Consider the following 22106-nt stretch of genomic DNA (forward strand, 5'->3'; position numbering starts at 1 on the left):
TTATCTTTATTTGATCTAATTCTTAAAAATTTTGAAAATAAAATTTATCTAACTCCAATCCCTCAACAATATATATATATATATATATATATATATATATATATATATATATATATATATATATATATATATATATATATATAATGAAAATCAGTCATAATATAAACATTCATCTCATGAAAAATAAAAAGTAATAATTTAGACGTTTGTTCCACTGTAGAACTGACACATAACTTTTACCATGTATATGGTGAAAATGGTCTTTCATCCACTTATTACCTTGTAGACGGGCTGCTCTTAAATGAAAGGAAAGAAAGAAAAATCGAAGATTCAATTACTGCCAACGACAATATAACGTTACATTGTTTTCCTCAACAAACTATGAACACATGCATTCTTATACCATTATTACACTTGTTTTGAGTTTTCATTAAAATGTAACATCTTTCTGTAATCTCGCCACAATAACTTATGAACACTAATAGTAATAAAAAAATTATCGAAACAATTCTATAATATCATTTTTTTACCTTTTTGCCCTTCTGGAACCAGCTGTTTAACGCAGAGATCTGAAAAAATTCTGAAAATTACTAAGGGCTACACTGAATGTGCAAAATTTCTATCTTCTAGAATCTCAGGTAAAAATTTCCTGAGATATCCCTATTTATCATAGGATCATGGTTCATACCTCATTCTCTTTAGAATAAAACAGCCTTTCAGCCAGTACTATTTACATGTCGCCATCATGTATCCGAGGCGGAAAAATCGCGAAGAAAAATATTTTTGTTAAAGAAAATATTCCATATTTTACCTTTCTTCCCCTCTAGACCGCCTCTGTGTTAACGCAGAGATCTGGAAAAATACTAATTGGTGCTGTGAATATTTGTGCAAAATCTCAGTTTTCTAGGTGCGGAAGTAAGCCCGCCAAAAGATAATGAAAATGGGTGTAACAAAAGTAGTTCCTTTTAAGCTATTACGTCATTACCCTCCTATGGCTTGAGGCACAAAGGCGTGAAACCATACGTAACGTGTTCTACAATGCCTCTAGTCTTCGAGAAACAAAAAAAAAATCAAAGTAAGAAGCTTTATTGGTACTTTTGTAATCGAATAACGAAGACAGTACTTTGACCTTTGTATAAATACTAGATCTTAAACGGGTTAATTTGGTATGTGAATACAGATACAATTTGTGAGGAAAAAGCTCGAAGTACCTGTGCATCTCTATTTTGGCATCTGTGATGGTTACTATTTTTTTTGTTACTATGACGTGGCATAATACTTGACTAAGTTATGACATTTTGTTACTGAATAATATAGAAGAATGTAATGAATAAAAATATCATTATAGATTCTATTCAAAGTAAAAAATATCAGTGATTAAAATTGTAAAATTTTAATTTAAAATTGTTACAGCAAGGGATGGACCTAACCCTAAAGCACAAAATCCGTTTCCTCCTCTTTTACCACCAGGTAAGTTTATAATTTCTATAAATATCAAACTCTACATAATACCATTTACTATGAGGCAACACAACACTGAAATATGTTTTAGTATCAAATACTTGATTAAATACGATGTAAGTATCAAAAGAGTACTTATCCCAAAAAACACTCAAAATTAACTAACAGTGTATGTCCTGGCAAAAATATTATTGATTTGTTCAGCTCATATCCTTACTAGAAAACTAACGTTGTCTGTAGAAACACATGCTGTTAATTATCTTCTTTCGAGTAACATTACTTTTCTTAATTTCCAGGAGTCCTCCATAAAATTTCCCTTATATTCAAATATTCTATTCCTATTGCACCAACTAGTGTTTTATGGAGCTGGCTGATAACACCGACACAAAAAATAAAAGTTCGGAGCAATGGACCCCAAAGCATCGATTCGATGTATTTTGTTACACAGAATCCAAATTTCGAAGCCTTAGAACCATTGACTGTGTCAATGTTTTGTTAGAGGCTCAAAACTTGAGCGATAGTGGATAGGAAGGATACGCATACATTTTTAAATCTATTACACTTAGTTTTATTTTTCATTAAAAAAATGTAACATATTCCTGTAACCTTGCTATCTTACACTTACAATTTCCACTAAAAATTTGAGCGATTTTGGATAGACAGGACACACACGTTTTTCGCCTATAAAACAAAATTGACACGGGCAATCGTCCTGGGCGTTGGAAATTTGGATTCTGTGTATCAAAATACATCGAATCCATGCCTTGGGGTCCGCTACACAATTTTGTTTTCGTATGGGTGTGTTACATGAATCCTCCCTTCCCCAAATTGGTGAAGATTTTCATCCATAAAGAAAAATTGGCCCATAGTCGTCCTAGGGCTTCGAAATTTGGATTCTGTGTAACAAAATATGTCAACTCCATATTCTGGGGTCCGAGGCACAGAATTGTTGTGTTTTGTGTGTGGCTGTGTAATAATTAGCGAAACATGCCTTCTTTCTCATCACCAATGGTATATTTACTCTTTATTATAAAATAAAATTGGTCGAAAAAAAGTGGTACGATTACAACTGAACCTTGTTATTTCCTGACTTGCGTATTTGAAGTTTGTCCCTTGCTTCAAAGGTTGTCATATTTAGTTCTTCCCTTTTTTAAATAAATGTATGTCTCGAAATATCTTACGTAATCAGTCACTAAGTTATTTTAAGTGTGCCCTTTATTTACTATATTTCACTAAAACTTTTAAATTTTGTAGAAAGATCAATTGAATACTATTTCTTAAACCATACACACATATACTGTTCTGTAACGAATAGGATCTTTCTTGTTTTCTATTTCTGTGATAACTTTATTCGCATGCTCTATATACTTTGATATGGTCACTATACTAATTTGAATCTAACCATCATTCGTCAAAACTCCAAATTTGAGTTATACTTCCTTTCCAACGAGCTTAAAAAGTTGGTTACTGAACTCTCTATGTCTGTGTGTCAGTGTGTGTATCTGTTATTTGCGAATTTTTTAGTTTTTAGTACTCCATTCGATAGAGCATCAAAGTGATAGAATATTTCGCGGCACTCCTACCGTTTTCGAGATATTGATAAAAAAGTTTCCGATTTCGAGAGATTTAAGAAGCCATATCTCGGGGACCGTAAGTCATAGAAAGATTATATTCATGTTCATCAATGCCTAAGAGGATGATGGAAATTTTGTCACCAAACAGTAACCGGTGGCCACTGGCCAAACTGGCCACCGTTCCCCAGATATTGACTAAAACGTTCCGATTTCAAGAGATTTAAGGAGCCATATCTCGGGAACGTAAATCATAGAGAAATGATATTTTGCTAATTTTTAAATTTTGAGCCTTCCATTTTCAGCATTTTTTCCATAAAACAACATATGCCACAACTTATTAATAGAACCTTTAAACAAAACACGTGGAAAAAATTTAGTACTCAAGGAATAGATATATTCCAAGAATTCTTTAATAAGTATAATAATAAAGTACATAGAACAATTGGTTAAAGTCTGTAGAGGTTAATAAGAAAAATTAATTGTTTTAAGTTCGTTCTGGCAATGCTCTTGGAGCATTCAAATCTAGTTAATCACTGTATTCTTTTATACTATGATCATACTGAAACATGAGGCAGAAAACATAAACTAAAGACTGAAAGTTTGTATTTCACTCAATCAATATTAAAACATTCTACTTCCATTCTTTACGGATTACGTTTTCGAAACGAAAAAAAAGTAAGAAGTAACAAAGGCAATTACATTAGGAGAAAGATAATCAACATGGTGTAGATAAAAAATAGTTTTCTGAAAGGACATGTGCTGAGGAAGCTAATATATATATTTACCGAAATGCACAAAATTAGTTAATTTTTGGTGCTTTCGGGTAGGCATTTTGTTTACCTTTTATTATTGTTAAATCTTTGTCTTAAATATGGTATATGTCTATGTCTTGAGAGCCTAACATACTAAAAATAATACAAAATTTACCATTTTTCTTTTGCTTGTTTATTCATAAGTGAAAGAAGATAATGAAATGCAACATACCACAATCTTATATAATGTTATTCTACAATAGAAAATATGAACCTAAAGGATTTTCAGTGTTGCCATCCATAGAAATTACAGTGTTGCTAGAAAAAACGCCTCTAAAATCTAACTTAAGACAACGAGTAGAGGAACGAACTCAACTGCATTTGGTTACGTATCATGTTGTTTTGGTTTCTTGTGAATTACTTTTTAAATAACATTATTATTTAGTGTTAATAACTGTATGTTAAAACTATTTTGTTTATTATAAACTAAATACAACTATTATTCAAAAAGTAGTTCACAGGATACCAAAACAACATGATACGTAATCAAATGTAGTTGAGTTCGTTCCTCTACTCACTGCCTTAACTTAGGTTTCAGGGACGTTTTTCTCTAGCAACACTGTAATTTCTATGGATGGCAACACTAAAAATCCTTTAGGTTCATATTTTCTATTGTAGAATAACATTATCTATGATTGTGGTAACTTGCATTTCATTATCTCCTTTCACTTATGAAAAATAAGCAAGAGAAAAATGGTAAATTTTGTATTATTTTTAGTAAGGCAGGATATTAAGTACATATGAATTGGTATATAATGTAATATTAAGATAAAATATGAATCTGTTTTGTGTGGAAAATTTTAGTCTTCAAATCACACGTAATAAAAATTTATTGAAGATGAATTGAAGCCTTTGCTTAATTATGAAATAAAAATTTTTAAAAGTGAAATATGACTATTTATAGCACGTTAGTCATTAAATAACGTAAAGGAGGAATCCGTTTACTGAAATTTAATATTCAAAATTTGTGATTTGTTTTAATTTTATAGATGTATGTTTGAGAGTATATTGAATTCTACTAAACGACCTAAAATTGAGAAAATTCTAAATTCTGAAAATGTATTTTTGGTATTTTATTTTAGGCGTGGCAATAATCAGAAACTTAGAAGTACCGCCTTCTCTAATACCAAGACCAGGTTAGAAATACAGCACAAAAATAGAAAAATTGAACTAAAATATTATAATGGAAGCTATCAGAGAAGTACTATTAGCAATGATTTTTTAAATCCTTGTTTTGTTCTCTATATACTGTTATAGTTAAATTCAAATAAGTATGTTAAACATTGAGTTTTCACTTCAGATATTACCGTTGTCAACATTAAAGACATCAAGAACATTTGAATGCTGTGTAATCTCAAAAACTTTTTGCTCACTGGTGTATATATTTTCAAATTTTCTGTGTTGTCCCCTCACTTAATTAATTTCCATACATCATATCCCCCTGGCAAACGATTTCTTATCTATAGCTTGACAACAGTAACAGCCATCAGCGAAAATTCGATGTTTAGCTTACAAGGCTAGCACAAATGATTAATTAGTTTTGAAAATGCTATATTTTCAAAAGTATTACATGTACACACATGAATGACGTATGAAAAGAACCACAATCTCACCAAATTTATATACCCTCTACAAATGCTCACCAATATAGGCCTCTTTGGTGACGCGACACACGTCCAAACGACGTCTTTTTTCTTGCTTTCCCTCCATTTTCGACAGTTACTAGCCTCGCACTGCCACACCCGATCGGAGAGATAATGCACTCGTGCTGCCACCTACAATACACAAGACAAATTTGGTGAGTTTCTGGATCTTTCCATATATCTTTAATGTATGTACATGTAATACTTTTGAAAATATAACCTTTTCAAAATGAATAAATCATTTATGCTACTCCTTTATTTGTTTGCGCTTAATTATAACAGTAATTGAAAAGCAAGCAAGTAAATATCTCTTGAATTTTTTGAACTGAAAATAATTCAATGATTCTGGTATAACCTTATAAAATAATTGTTTGTTGGAAGATTTATTAATGTTATGAACTTAATTTAAAATATATTATTACAGAATTAACGATTAGCAGCTAATTGTAACAGTATAATGGAAGGGTAATTCGTAAGATATAATCTCGCTTAAGGAGTACGTTAGAAATTGTTAAACATTCTTGGAATAAAAAATATACATAAGATTAGATTCTTACTTTTGTTCTTCTATAGCAGTCATTTCCAAATGCTTCATATGTAGCGTTACAGCTCTTCTCTCCACTCGAAACAGAGACCCAGTGAAGTAAGAACAAGGACATTGGGGTGGTTATATTAAGTTTTAAGAAGTTTCCACACACACCAGGAATCCTACCATTGATATTCTTGTTTGCTTGCGCCAGTTCTGTGTCCACTCTGTGCATTTTTCTTATTGCGTTTAATGGAAATACAAAGATATGATACCACTGAGTTGGAAATCACTGGTTTCTATGGTATCTTTGGTATATTTAATTATTATTCTAATTCAAGTCTATAGCGAATACAACTTAAGTATATAGAATAATAATAGTAATATATAGAATATTAATATGTATTCTAGTTCAGAATTATATGACTATTACATACGAATATGTTGAATAACATCCTGATTCAGAGCTATACTAATAAATATGAATATGTTTAAATGTCAATCACATTCGAACCATGAAGCCTGTATATCATCTAGTTACAATAAGCGGAGGCCGGCCAGAGAGCAACAGTTTAGTGGTAGCTTTAGCCTTCGGTGCGAGCGGTCCCGGGTTCGGTTCCCGGTGAGGTCACTCGTTCGAAAAATTATAATACGCTTTTTCGGGGCAGCCACCCTGAATGAGGTTTTCCTGGGTTTTCCTCATTCACACCAGGCAAACTTATAGGTCCCAGACCGCTTCCTTCCTTCCCCAATCCTTCTCTTTCCCCGAATTGTGTGTTCGCTGAGGGACGTCATCCCTCAAATCGTGAGTGGTTAAATGGCCTTAAATGCCGAAAGCCCAGAAATCTAAATCCTAAATCCCAAAGTTTAGTAGTAGATCGAGGAGTGTGTGCATACGGTCGAAAATGCCTCATCGTTAAATCGGCAGACCTTGCAACAAGTTTTGGCGTTTGATTGTGGATGAATAGTAACGTATCACGAATCTAGTTTATCCATTCACGACAATGGTGTCTGTATTAGATGGAATGCGGCCATAGTGTATCGCATATGGACTCGATGGCATCAGGAAGGCATCTCGCAGCGACACGCCGATTTTCAACGTCCGTGCTATACTACGGACTGAAAGGACAAAGGCTTGTGCATGCGGTTGTGGTGGATGAAACATCACATATACTGGCACACGCGCTGTCACGCGTCACACAGAGAAGTGAATTTAATAATTTGCTACATGTACCATTAGGTCTCTGCCTGCTAACTATGACGCTACTATCTTGTCTCTGCCTTGGTAGTAAATTTTTAATGGCAAACCAGGTTATATCTGGTTCGTTTGTAAGGTGTTTCAACAATACATGTTTAATCTAACAATTAAAGTGACACAAAAACTGGAAAGGAGTGCTACGAATAGATATACTCTAAATCGACCAAGAATACATTTTCAATTGTAGAAAAAAAATATTAATTGCCTCTAACACAACTCCCTACAACTTCCGACCTTCAAACAAAAACTACAAATAATTCCGTAATACTCTATAATTATAATAAACCAGATATTAAACGCACTTTCCATTTAAATCTCAAATACTGCAAGTGATACAGATACTTTCATAATTTAAAATATTTCATTGTACAGCCGTAGTCTCAAACAAAATATACTCGAAATTTCACCCTTTAGATCGAAACCTTTCAAATGTTATTGACAAATATTATATATCTGTTATATATATATATATATATATATATATATATATATATATATATATATATATATATATATATATATATATATACAGTGTGTTTCAAAACAACACCGACAACGTTTGGAAGGTGATTCCTTACACCAAGATAAGATAAAAGTGTAGACAAACCTGGGTGCACAAATGCTCCCTTTCGAAGTTATAGGCTGTCAGAAACGTGAAAATATGAACTTTAAAAGTCCATAGCTCCAATACCATGTGACCTGCCGTAATCAGGTCAAGACCAGTAAGGAACTAACATAAGAAACTAACTAACATATCTAGAAATCAATGTTTCAGAAACCTAAGGAACTCACGAACTCACGATTTTTATAGAAGAAGTTGGTGAGTACTTCAAATTATATGCCCCTAGACAAACTCCTTGTATAAAATTATTAGGTGAGCACCTTAGAATTCTGAAACATGTATTTTTGGATAGTCTACATACTAGTTCTTAAGTGAAGTCTTGACCCGACTACGGTAGGTCCCATAGTTTTGGAGCTATGAACCTTTAAATCTTCTTTTCTCATGTTTTCGGCAGCCTATAACCTCGAAAGGAAGCAGTTGTGCACCCAGGTTGGTCTTACTTTTTCTCTTATCTTGGTGTCAGGAAGCAGCTTCCAAAGGTTGTGGGTGTTGTTTTGAAACACCTTTCCACGTTTATTTTGACAATCTACTTAAGTTCATTTCATTGTTTCAGGGTTTCATTACCGAAGGAAACGGAAGTATGTTGATGAAAGAATTCCACCTAAATCAGCAGGTATATTTCTTTCTCATAATGTTAATTGCTATTAAAAATTTGCTTATTAGTATCAAGTGTTACTACAAGTTGATGTTAAAAAGAGAATTGATTACGTCGTTTTGTATATTTTTGCAGATAAACATTCATGGAGTGATGTAAAAGACGATGACAAAATTACAGATGCAACAGGTAAGTGGAACCTGAAAGTTATCTTAAAATATTCTTATATTTTCTTCAGTCATTAACACTGGTATTTTTTTTTCTGTTAGGAACCTTAACATACTTTCTTAAAAAAATACATTTAAAGTTATCATTACTCTTATTTTGCTTGTCTTGACTTACAAAGGTAACTTATAAATTCTAACCTAAAGGAAAAATATACACGTATATAGGAAAGTTACAATACAGGAAAGATTTCATCCAAATAGTTAGATGATAATAATAAAGAAAAAAAATAACTATTTGAAGAAGATTTCATATCTAAACATTTTGCTTGGCTAATTGCTACAAAAATATGTAATAATGATTGTTATTAATATTTGTATGTAGTTAAATATATCTAAGTCCTTTGTTATAACGAAAAATATTTATGCAAAAAATAGATTTCTATAACATTTGATAATACCTGTCTTTAGCGGAGTCGAACAGGACTGACAAAAAAATTTCCGTTGAAGATAGGTTCACGGTTAACGAAAGTAGGCCCATGCCAAAAAAAAAAAAAAAAGCACGTAATGGACATAGTGAAATAAAATAAGATGCTGTACCTATCTTTGTCAATTTCCAGTATTTATTTCTACTACTAATTAATACACGCAAAAGTTTCAATAAACAGAAGAATACTATACACACGTTAACTTAATGTTTCCAATAGTTAAGGAGTGAAATGAAAATGAAATAAAATCTTCGAGTTTTACGTCCCACGATTATGCCGGTTAGGCTAAAAGAGACGATGATAATGAGAAATGAATGAAATAGTGGAATGAAGAAAGTGGGAGGAGACAATAACCCCGAGAAAACCCACGAACACGGTGTTTGTCCACCACAATGTCTACACGGCGCGAGCTGGAATCGAGCCACGGACCCCGAGCACCGGAGGTGAATGCTCTACCACTGAGCCACCGCGCCCCCAATAGTCAAGGAGTGTTTTCTATTCACATCGCTACTTGTCTGCTGAACTTTACACAAAGGCTTTAGCCTGATAAACCACATTTAGCCTGAGAAACATCAACGTCATTTCGATGTAAGGCAAATGTTGCACTTCCTTCAAACTTTTGACAACTTGTTAATAAATCTTTAGTCTACACTCTTCTTCCAACCCAATGTCTTATTTCTCTACTTCGTCCACTTCATCTTCTCCTTTTAGACTTTCCTTATAATTCTCATTTAAAGCTTGTGTATCCGTTGTGTCTGCTTCGGTTTGCACATCACTGTCTGTTTTGGTAAAATGTATATCCAACTTCTCATAGGATGTCTGAAAACTTTCTAAAAGCAGCACTCCTAAACTTGAAATTTTTCGTTAAGACTTTTATTTTGATTCCCTTTGTCCGCGTAATACAATTTCCGTTTAACAAAGGGAATTTAACACGATTATCGCCAATAAATGCATGTGACCAGGAAAATATTTTCATTTAATACAAGTTTCCGTTTAATAAAGAGTCCGTTCAAGACAGGTTTTACTGTGATAAGCACATAATTGTATGCAGTGTTCGAAGTGGAAAAAAGGGAAGAGGGATTTTTTTTTCACACTTCGAACACTGCAGTATGTTTAGGTGTTTTATTATGAAGTGAGACGGTATGTTTTATTATGATTTTGACTCAACATACCGGATATTTAAATATTGTCTTGATTACTGAAAAACCAGAGACAGTGTGTTCTCATTACTAAGAAACCCGAGGCGGTATGGCATACCACCGCATACCGTCTCACTTCGACCACTGATTGTATGATTATAACAAAGAATAAATAAGTTTTTATTAATACGCAATAAAGACTTTGGATAAGAAACTCCTATTGGAAACAATTGAGAATGTCTTTAGATTCATTACTTCTATTGTACGAGATATAAAATAAGTGTTTTTGTTCCTAAACAGATAGCACGGATAAGATGTAGAAGAAAAGTAATTTTTAAATGTTTTTTTATTCCAGATAATACTTTCGTTACTATATCAGATTGGGAGAAAAGTTTTCTTCTAACTACAGGTAAATTGCGTTTAAGTAAAAGTAGAATTTTAAAAAAAGCCTGAACAACTGTTTCTGTATTAAAGTATACATTCTTACAAGGAAACGTAACAAATTTTAATACTGTAGCTTGAAATAAAAAATTCGATGCCCCGAAGGAGATTCATACTGTTTGCTTTATGTATATTTTAATGACTTTGGTAGAGTCAATAATGAACCGAGATATATCGCTTCACCAATTTTATTATAAAATTAAGTCTTTTGTGTTTACAAAAGTTCTAACAATAAAGTGTCTCTTTAATGATCTAGGTATACAGGTTCTAGCGTTCTGTATGGGTAACCCCTTAGCTTCATAGCAGCCTACTGGATTTTCAAGGATTTGGTTCTAGGTAACCTCCGCCCATAGCAGTCCTCACGAGGTATGGTATTCAAGGTGGTCCCCTTAGCTTCATAGCAGCCTCCAAGGTTTAGGATAGGTTATGATCAGTTGGACGACTGATGCTGGGTCCCTCGGTGGTCGGGCTTTTATCTGTCCTGTTCGGGTCCTTCCGTGAAGTCCATGTTCTTTCGGCGTTCCTCGGTATCTTTTGTGTCGACTTCTCTTCTGCTACGGTGTTTACTATCAATAGCACTTGTGTTGACATGTGCTTTTGTCGTGATGCGGAGATCCTTACAATATCTATGGACAAAAATGAGATTTTTTTTTTTTAAAAGAGTGGGTGACGACAGTTTATTCAAAATGACAATACCAAATGTGATTGTAAAACTTTATGTAATCTGATTATGTAGAAATCATATCCTAGTACTTGCATGAAGAGTTCTCAGGCAGTAGTTTCGGAGACGGGTGTCGACTCAAACTTCATTCCCTTTCTAACATAGAAACTTTTAAGATCTAAGGTGTTTGTAGTGAAAATGAAGAAATTAAACCAACTTACGTTCAAAAGAGCATGGACGTTTAAAAAAGTATATTTAGAATAAAGTTTGTTATTTTAACCCTAGATTACTAGACTTATTTTTTGTCTTCTAATACTAGACTGGGTGAAAATTCAGCCACATTTTTTGGTGTACTTTTTTCTCTAGGTACGATTCACTTTATTTGAAGCTAATAATTATATTTTAATGTAGATATATTTATGGTACTCACAGACGAATTTTTGGTAAATAATATCATAAGGAACCACTTTAAAACATACATGAACTAAAATCACACTTGCACCACAAAAATATTAATCAGCCTTTGTCTGTTCACTAATAATAAAACTTTTGTTTTACCCAAAATGTTAATAAAACTGAAACGAATATTCCAGTAAGTTTTCGTTGTGTGTATTTTATTTCTTTGGACATATATTCAAAAACACTTGTATTTGACAATACCAGAACAGTAGGTTTGAGAAAACTGTGAAAGAATGTCTTTGTATTCAATTAGACTGGTGGAAAATTCAATCATTATTTCTTTAAAAATATAAAATGCATTTTAATAAAATATTTATTTCTGAAAGTCTATTATTTTTAGAGTACGTGTTTTTACTAAAATAGTGACCTCATAACATTGAAACGTGTAGTGAATTCAATTCTTGTCAGCCATACTTGCTTAATCAAAAGTAACGCAAACATTAGACTGGGTGAAAAATCAGCCACCCGCCTGTATTTGACGCTGAACTAAATCTCAAAACACTATTCTCAACACTCGGTCACATAATACATAGAAAGAAAGGAGAATACCAAGAACTACATAAGACTAGATTATGATATCCTGTAGTAACACGCTACGAAAGCAAATCCTGGGTGAATTTTCATGCAGTCTAGTAATCTAGTGTTAAGCACTTTTGCGTTAAGGAAAGAAGTGTTAATAATTTATCTCATTGATTGCAGACTTCACATACTTGCTATTTTATATTTACATATTGGTTTATGACATTACGCTGTAAACACAAGTAAAGAGAAAAAAAGTCCAGAAGGAAGCAAAACACAGAACATAAACTAATAAGTGGTGCTCTGACACTTGTATTGATTAGTAATGCTATAATCCACGTACGCAAACACAAACAACTTTTATAAATGGTATTTATAAGGCATTTACTTACAGTGAAATGAGAGATTGTTATATTGCCTTTAGTAGAAATATTTAAAAATATCTTTACATTGCTATTATTTATTCATTGATATTTCACTTTTTCTTTCTAATTTTCTGCCCTTTACACTAAAGGAGCTGAGAAACGTGTGAGTGTGTGTGTGTTTGTGTAGAGTGATTCAGCTAAAACATTTAGTGCTTATAAATCACGAATGGTTAGAGATAAAAGGATAAGGCAAATAGAAAATGAAATAAAAATTTAATTAACTCCCACGGTAAAAGCAGACAGATGATTCAAGAAAGTGGGTGATTAAGAAGTTCAGCTTTTCCTACTTTTCCACTGGGATTTGAACCATGGACCTAGTGCACCAAAGGCACACACATCAGTCGCTAGACCAGCGAGAAAAGTTAATGAAACGAAAAGACAAATAAGAAAAGGTGAAAGAGCGAATCCAACGAACCAATTTGCTAGCCTCACAGAGCCCGCTATCATATGGCCCCGGGGGCTGTTCTGAAATTTTCAAATAGCAAGGCATATGATTTTGTACAGCATTGAAAGACACGATGAAAAAACAAACAAATTTTAAAAGAAAATATTTTTGGTGTGGGGTCACCGTTTACGAAATAGCATCCATTTAATTGTATGTTCTTGGATATCAAGATGAAACGTCCAATGCATGTGAATCACTAATGACATATAAATCACATCAGAATGTAAGATAGGGAAAACTTAGAAGGCATATCGAATCGAACGCTCTGCTAACCCCACGGGGCTGCTAGATCCCGGGGCCCTAGCTGAAAATTTTAAAGTAAGGTACGTTATTAGGTACATCTTTGTAAAGGTCACAGAAAAGAGAAACAACTTCTTTAAGAAAAGGATTTTCGTGCAGACGTCGTTTACAAAATGGTCACCATAGAATTGTGAATTCTTGGACAGACAGAGTTAAATGTTTGGCCATTTCGTAAACGGTGCCTCACATGAAAAACTTTTTCCGTTCTCCGTAATTATTTCAATGATGTATCAAATTACACACCTAACCATTCGAGATTTCTGAGTGGATTCTCGGGGTTTAATAATGGGGGAAGGTAGAGCGTTTTATTTTATACACATTCTGACGTTTTCCTATATCATATTTTCGCTTCATCCGTTATCAAAGCATTTGCTAGTATAAGAGGACGTTTTATCTGAAATACGTGATATATAAAATTATCTTTTAGTTTCATTAGTAATCACTAAGTAATTTCCGATTCTACTTGGTCAGTATTTAAGAAATGAATAGCAGTAAACTAGATTTATATTGAAGGATGAGTGACTCAATATTGTTCTTGATTTTGAACAATTTGGGAGATTATCTTCCAAATTTTAAGCAAAATTTAAAAGCCATAAAAAGCGCCGCATTACAATTCAGTGACTTGAATCTAGAAAGGCCAGTGTCACTTTTTTTGTTTCAAAAGTGAGATATTCTTGAATTTTAACCTCTATAAATGGATGCTTTTTTGTGCAAGAAGAGCAAATGTTAACACGAAATAGTTTGGAATTTATACCTTTCATATTAACATTTGCCTTTCATGCTCAAGAAAATATCTTTTTTTATAGGCGTTAAAATTGAGGAACATCTCATTTTTGCCAAAAAGAGACATTAGCCCTTTTAGATCCAAACTACAGAATTCAAGATCACATTGAAAGAAGGTTTGTTTTTTATTTTCACACTTTAAATTAGTACTGTTCTGAAAATGATATAATTTGAATACTTTTACGCTTTGTTAATATAAAATGGTTAATTTTTAAATTATCGCTTTATATTAAATAATGTGACTACTTCTTTAAAAAAAATCTCAAATTGTTATATTAATGTACACTCTTACAGCTAAACCGGATCTTGAGCAAGAAACTTGTAAGTTGTAGATAACCCTATGAATTATTATGATTCGATATAAATTAATGATTTAAACCATATTCCATAGTATATTTTTAATTGATAGTTTATTTAAGACTGTATTACTCTTTCAGTATAGAAAATTATTAAACAATATTGATAATTTAGCAAACATATTAATTACATACTATCATAAATTCTGCATTACCTGTGGGATTATAATTTCCTAAAGCTATATGTGTCTGGATTTTAATATGTGGATTGTATTTTTGCACGCCTTGTATCAAAGTGCCACTATTAGAAAAATTAACCTTTAGATTTATTATATTTTGGTACGTGATTGTCTTTTTGAGTTTGTTTTAAGAACATTATAAAAAACGAGTTTCACCCGCCATATTTCACTACCACCCATCACTTTTTTAAATCACTTTATACATTAACGTTATAATATTGCAAAACATTTACTTAGAACAAAAATTTTTTGATACACTAAAGTGGTATTCATGTCTGCATGGGAAGATGTAAAATGTCATGTGATATTAAGAAAGAAGACAACAATGTGGATTTTATTGATGTACATATACAGGCGATGTATCCAAATTATTGGCATTGGAACGTCATAGCACAATTGCAAGAGATGGCGCTGTAAACAATAAGTATCGGAGAACTTTGCTTTCAATTTTTATTCAATTTTTACCATTTACATTTCAATATTTTTGACAATTTTGTTATTTGTTACAATATTAATATACTGTTCTTCAATTTCAATATGTTCATACGCAGTTTATCCTTCCTTATTACATTAACAGTGTGAAAAACAATTATAATTAAAACAGGCTGAATCGGCCATTTTGGCACGAGCCATCTTAATACATAATCGTATTTCAAACAATTTTCATTTAAAACAACATTAGTGAAGCAGTCCACAGGACTCTAAAGCCGGGACTTCCTTTATATATAAATCTCCCGTAAGGGAGGTAACTGGAACTGGAACAGGAACGTCATAGCATTATTGAGTATCTGCATTATTATGCCTAATCCATTTGAAGGTGCATAATAAATAAATAGGACAGACGTCTGCTACATTATGATTCTGAAAGCTAAAGTATGTGTCATAAGTAAACATTAAGCCATTATGTTAATATATAGACCGTGTTAACTTACATGCATCACCTGTTACATTTTCTAATCTATTTGGAACAAATCCACAGGATTTTATAAATATAACGGTAGAAAAGAGAAAATGTAAATGTTGAAGTGATTAGTTATAGAGATCGCAACTGTATATTGTATGTTGTTTGTGGTTAATATGTGTTTATTTTTGGTTGCTAACACTGCTAAATGACATTTTTGTTGGGTGATTTGATTTTTAATCATGAACCGTATATATACATGGAGAATTACACACCTAGTACCGTGCGAACTAATTCTAATAAGCTGTTTTTCATTCTTTTCTTTTTTTCTTAATTGATTAAAACAATGTTTCACAGTGACAATGTTTAGATTCATCATCCGCTATACATGATTTCCCCATTAATTCAATAGACCATTAATGTTACTGTTTTGTGTTGAGGAGTTCTCAGTTCATTTATTTTCATGTTCTACAGGGATATTGTCAATTAGCTGGATCTCTCAATGTGTACAATCTGTGGCATGCGTAGTACAATTTGACATTATTGAAAAATACTATGAAAATGTAAAGACAAATTGGTAAAAAAAAATCTGTTGGTCTCATCACAAGTATAATTATATGCAATACAATCAGACCGGCTCCTATTTGCTGAGCAAAGGAAGAGAGAAAAATTTTATCAAGTGATGTCATTTACTTCAGCAAAGTAAGTTAGAACCTACACTTGTTGCAAGAGATTTAGGTCCGTAGAATTGTGAATCTAGACTGCCTAGTGTTCACCGTAGATTTCTTGCTGCCACAAGGAAAGCCCAAAAAGAGCAAAGAAGCATCTTTATACAGGAAAAATGCTCATGAAGCGCTTTCTGTTGAGCGATACCATTGTTAGTGTGCAATAAAAGATCAAGAAAAAAATCTGCTTAAAAGGTCCATTTTGAAGTACTTTGACAGAGGATCAAGTGTGTGAATTCAGCAATTAATGAGTCAGCGACATCAGTATACTTGCAACAGATATTGAAAAATCCAGAATACTGATGTTCTGGAGATCTATATGAATGACTAATGCTCTTAATACTAATCGATTGCATGATAAACAATGACATATACACTTATGTCCAAAATGATTGTCGCATATCTATAATTATCTTCTTGTAAGAATATAATTTGATAATGATTTTGCAGGGTACTTCTAATACTGATACTATGTGTATAATCGGGAGATGTATATTTGTGGTAAATTTCATAGCAAAAGAATTATAAGTACGATAATTAGAATGAGTAAAACAAATTGTTGCTAAATGGAGAAGAGAGTTTTATTTTCGTTTTATTGTTCTTACTTATTGCTCTTTTGACATGCAATTTTCCACATTCATGTCTTTGCCGGTTATACACATAGTAACATTATAAGAAATACCGGGAGAATTCGTTATCAAATTATATTCCTACAACAACATATTTATAGACATGCGACAATAATTTTGGACATGAGTCTACATACACATTGTAAAGGAGAGGATTATTCAAAAGCTCTAGGAAAAAATCGAAATAGTGATGAATAATTTTGATAAAAAATTAGTTTATTTCTGCCCTTCGAAGGAAACTAAGAAAATAAATTATCGTTATAGAAGAACCAGAAAGTTCCTGAATCAAGAATCCAATAGGGGAATTGAGTGAAGCTTAAAAAAATATTGATTTTGGTTTTAGGGTAATAGACTTGAAACTTGCAAAATTTTTGTCAAATTCTTAGTGTAAGTTATTAAACACAAAAGAGAGCACGTTAGCAATTAAAACGATTCAATTTATATCGATTATGAATAAAAATATAAGAAGAGGGTAGGTCAATTCGTTTAAATTAAGGTACAAAAATTGTTATGTTCCGTTCAATTTGTGGGACTATAGTATGTAGATATTTACGCATTCTTTTGTCAACAATTTTAATTAAGTGAGTATATTTTCGAAATTTATTATTGTAATTATTTTTTATGTGTACTGTGTTTGGTTCTACAATTAAAAGAACTATGCTATGTATTATATTCTTTACGATGTTGAAAGTGAACGATAGCTGAAATAAAAGTAATTCAATAAACAAAGAATTTCAACTTTAAAAATATTTAGACACGAAGAAATTTATTAATTATTTCTATTCGGGAAAGTGTTTGAGGTATTTTCTTTGTTGTTAAAGTGCGATTTATACTATTTTTTACTATCTTAAGGGACTATGGAAGCTTAATATGCTATCACTATAAATATTCTTGGTATGTAACTTTATTGGTTTCACAATTAGTTGCAAAGAAGCAAATATTTAATAATTTTCACTACGTTATTTGTTACATATTTAATTAGCTAATAGCAGTTTTAAAAAGTCTTATACTGTGTTGGCTTTTGAATGCCCTTTAATTATGGTTTCAAATGGTTCCCATTCAGGTTTTAACCTATTAGAAAAATCTAAAATCACATGTTACCTTATTGAATAGTACTTGGTACTCAATTTCTAGGTCAAGGGGGCGCGGTGGCTCAGTGGTCGGCGGTTCGCTACAAGCCTTCATACCGCGAGGACGTGCTTTGTCGCTGGTGCGGTTTTTGTGGTGTGAGTGTTTGAACTACGTAGTACTGGTTATTGATATACTATTAGTGCCTTTCACTATCTGTATATATATATAGATAGATAAATAGGAGTGATATATAGATTTCTTTCTGTGTTGATACTGCATATACTGCCTTGATATCAATATGTCCCAGAATATTCGTACGAATACTGTGAAATTCGAATTCGATAAGAGTACAAGATCAAGGCGGCCATTAGCACTTGAGATACATAAATGGCTAAGTGAGAACTTCGCACCCTTATTAACTGAGGCAACGGCCATACAACTGCATAATGAGGAATATTGTATATATGTGAAAATAGGTGATGTGCATAAGTTTAACGTATTTATGTCGAATAACCCAGGAACAGTGAATTTCCGCCACAGTGATGGACTGATAAGTGAAGTACGAATTACAGACGCCGCCTCTGCTTTGACTCGTGTACGCGTTTTGGATTTGCCTATGGAATTGCCGGATGAGAGGGTAGTGAATGTATTAAATGAATATGGAACTGTACATAACGTTACTCATGAAAAATGGCCTGCATATCTCCCATACCCTATTTATAATGGAGTGCGTATTATTTCCATGGAACTGAAAAAACCCATTCCCTCCAAAGTGTTTTTTGACAACCAGAAAGCCACGGTGATGTACCAGGGGCAACAAACAACGTGTTGGATATGTGCCTCCCCCGGACACGTCCAGTCCTTTTGCCCAAAGAAGAGAAACGTAAAACCACCCGCATCGCAACATGCTGAGGAACTCCGGATGACGGAAATATTTAAAGGAACACTTCCATCTACCAGGCGATATGCGAATGCGCAAGTTGCTGAGACTCTACCGCCAATGAGAACCCCGCCAAATGAACTGCCGAGAAGTGATAATAGTGTGCCTCCTCTTAATGATGAAGTTGCATTTCCGGCTTTATTCAAACCCGTTGATGCATCTCATTCGTCCTTAGCATCTCCAGCGATAGCGATTGAAGTGACGCCTTCTGCCATCTCTGGGCCTACTCAAGAACTACCTTCGCCAGTGCGCGCTTCTGAAACAAGTGAAATGTGTGAATCGTCTTCCCAGCGAGTAAACAAAGTAAATATTAAAACCCACGAACAACAATTAAGTGCCACGCATATATTAGACGAGGAAGGTGATTCGCTGCCTTTAGGTAAGAAACGAAAGCCGAATCTTGCTGATTCCCCCCATTCGAGTGATGTGTGTGAAACTGTAACCGAAACTTTTAGTTATGATTTAGATACTTCCTCCATAACATCTAATGACCAAGTAGAAACAGTATCATCAGTGGAAACAGTAGAAAAACATGCCAATCAGTTGCCTGTTGAATTTACCTACTTGACAAAATAATCTGGGTCCAGAGTCAGTTCCATAGCATATTTCTAAGTAGTGTACATCGATATGTTGATTGGCCTTGTACTTTCTTTCCCTCAGACATGTGTCTGCCTTTATCTTTTTTTCTGCAGTTGTAGTATTATTGTTTCCAACAGTAATATGCCTCTGCCTAATGCGCGGTCATTTTGTACACTCAATTTAAATGCTATATCCAACTTCTCAAATCAGTGCTTACTGCAACAATTTGTAACACAAATTGATGCAGATTTTCTTCTGTTTCAAGAAGTGGCATTCTCCTCATTTTCCTTTTTACCGGCATATACTGCTATTATTAATCAAGGTGAACATCAACGGGGAACTGCTATTTTGTACAAGAAAGGTATACAAGTGGACGACGTAAGATGTTTACCTTCCGGGCGGGCAATTCGTTGTCGCTCAGAGGGGTTCACAATTATTAACATTTATTCACCATCTGGGGCGCAAAACCGCTTACGCAGGGAGCAGTTTTATAATGAAGACATAGTGCCGTTGTTACCAGTAGTACCAGACAAACTTATCATGGCAGGAGACTGGAATGCGGTGGAATCACCATTAGACACGTCAGGACATTATATACCATGTAAGGCTATGCAAACTCTTATCTCACAGCTTCACCTACGCGACGTTTGGATATTATGTCATGCAGAACGACAAATGACCTACCGCTCCGCCCGAGTACAATCACGTTTAGATAGGATCTATATATCAGACATATGCCGGCAACATATTACAGAAGCGGCCTTGCGCATCCCCTCTTTTTCTGATCATGTAGCCGTATACATTACCTGCAAGTTCCCACAAGCTGTGAGTCGATCTGTTGGTCGCTCATATTGGAAATTGCCATCTCGACTTTTAAACCGTGCTTATATTAAAAACTTGTTCCTTCGTAAGTGGCAGTAATGGTGTAAACAACAGCGCTATTACCACAGCCTTAATCAGTGGTGGGTAGCTTACGCAAAACATAAAATTCGTTCATTCTTTCAATGGCAAGCTCGCGAAAAAAAGACCGATCTTCTCCATACTCAGGAATATTATTACAAAATTCCGCATGACATATGGTCACAACCGAGCACAGCGGAAAATTTTACTCTCATGAAACACATTAAAGCAAAATTACGTCAAGTGGAACATCAACTTTTTTCTAAGTTGTACAGCCGCACACATCTTGGTGAACAACTGGAAAATGAAAAGACCACCTTCTATCATTATATGCGCAATGTGTACCGTAATACCTCCAAATATATAGATTGTCTTAATAGGTGGGGAACAAACCCTCTACAATTTTGATGATATTCAAAATGAGTTTGTTCGTTATTATCAGCAAATGTATGACACACCTCAGGATACGTTGATGGACCTACAAGACTTTATAGATTTTCCTTTACCGCATGCCCCTCCCGACGCCTTGGATTCCCTCATGCACCCCTTTTCGATCGAGGAATTGATGAGTGTTTTGAAGAAATCTCATAATATCTCCAGCCCTGGGCCTGATGGACTCCCGTACCTATTTTATAAGCAATATTGGGATATTGTGGGTCAGGCAGTACTTGAAATAATGAATGAATTATTGCACGCCTCTAATATTCCACAGAATGATGGTATCTTGATACTCCTTCCTAAAAATCCGGACGATTTTCTCTTGAGGACTTTCGTCCCATTACGCTTCTGAATACCGATCTTAAAATATTGACCAAAATGATTGCTAGCCGCTTGAAACTCATCTGTAGTCAGCTCATAAGCCCCTATCAAGCTGCACTCAATCCTACGTATAATATGCAAGCAGCACCATCCAAACTGCGAGATATTATTTCATATTACCAGTTTAAACGTCTCCCAGCCTGTATAGTCTCACTTGACTTTCGGAAAGCTTTTGACAGTATGACCCATCAATATATCTACGCGGTACTTAAGGCATATGCATTTCGTCCATCCTTCATCAGCCTCATTACTACGTTATACAACAATGCATCCTCCAAAATTCATTTAAATGGTCATTTGTCACCTGCTATAGACCTTAAACGTGGTATCAGACAAGGCTGCGCACTTTCGGTATATTTATTTAGTCTCGGACTTGACCCTCTACTACAAAAAATTGCGAGGGATCAAGATCCACTATTACATGATTTTCACAAGCTTAATATCCAAGCATACGCAGATGATGTTACAATGCTCTGTACTGAATTTTCTCATCTTCAGAAAGCAATGCAACATATTGAGCGGTATTCCTTGCTCAGTGGACAAATGCTCAATACACATAAATCTAAGCAATTATTGTTTCATAACTGGCAATGTCCGGACTCCCCGCCGAACCCTTGGAACGTGCAGTCGGTCTCCTTTCTTAAAATTCTTGGTATTACAATCACTAATGATGTCAAAAATCAACAGCAGCA

At 33.8% G+C, this 22106-nt stretch overlaps 1 protein-coding gene across 1 annotated transcript in view; it reads left to right on the plus strand.

Moving 5' to 3' along the window:
• LOC145692684 (uncharacterized) overlaps positions 1-22106 on the plus strand; it is a 279895-nt gene that overhangs the window by 213191 nt on the left and 44598 nt on the right. Inside the window, exons 43-48 of the mRNA XM_081768066.1 lie at positions 1414-1470; positions 4930-4983; positions 8450-8509; positions 8627-8680; positions 10638-10691; positions 14610-14636. Coding sequence (XP_081624192.1) covers positions 1414-1470; positions 4930-4983; positions 8450-8509; positions 8627-8680; positions 10638-10691; positions 14610-14636 — 306 coding nt within the window. The remainder of the gene's footprint in view (positions 1-1413; positions 1471-4929; positions 4984-8449; positions 8510-8626; positions 8681-10637; positions 10692-14609; positions 14637-22106) is intronic.

This window comes from Thermobia domestica, chromosome 8, assembly GCF_964235325.1.
Source record: "Thermobia domestica chromosome 8, izTheDome1.hap1.1, whole genome shotgun sequence".
Taxonomy (NCBI): domain Eukaryota; kingdom Metazoa; phylum Arthropoda; class Insecta; order Zygentoma; family Lepismatidae; genus Thermobia; species Thermobia domestica.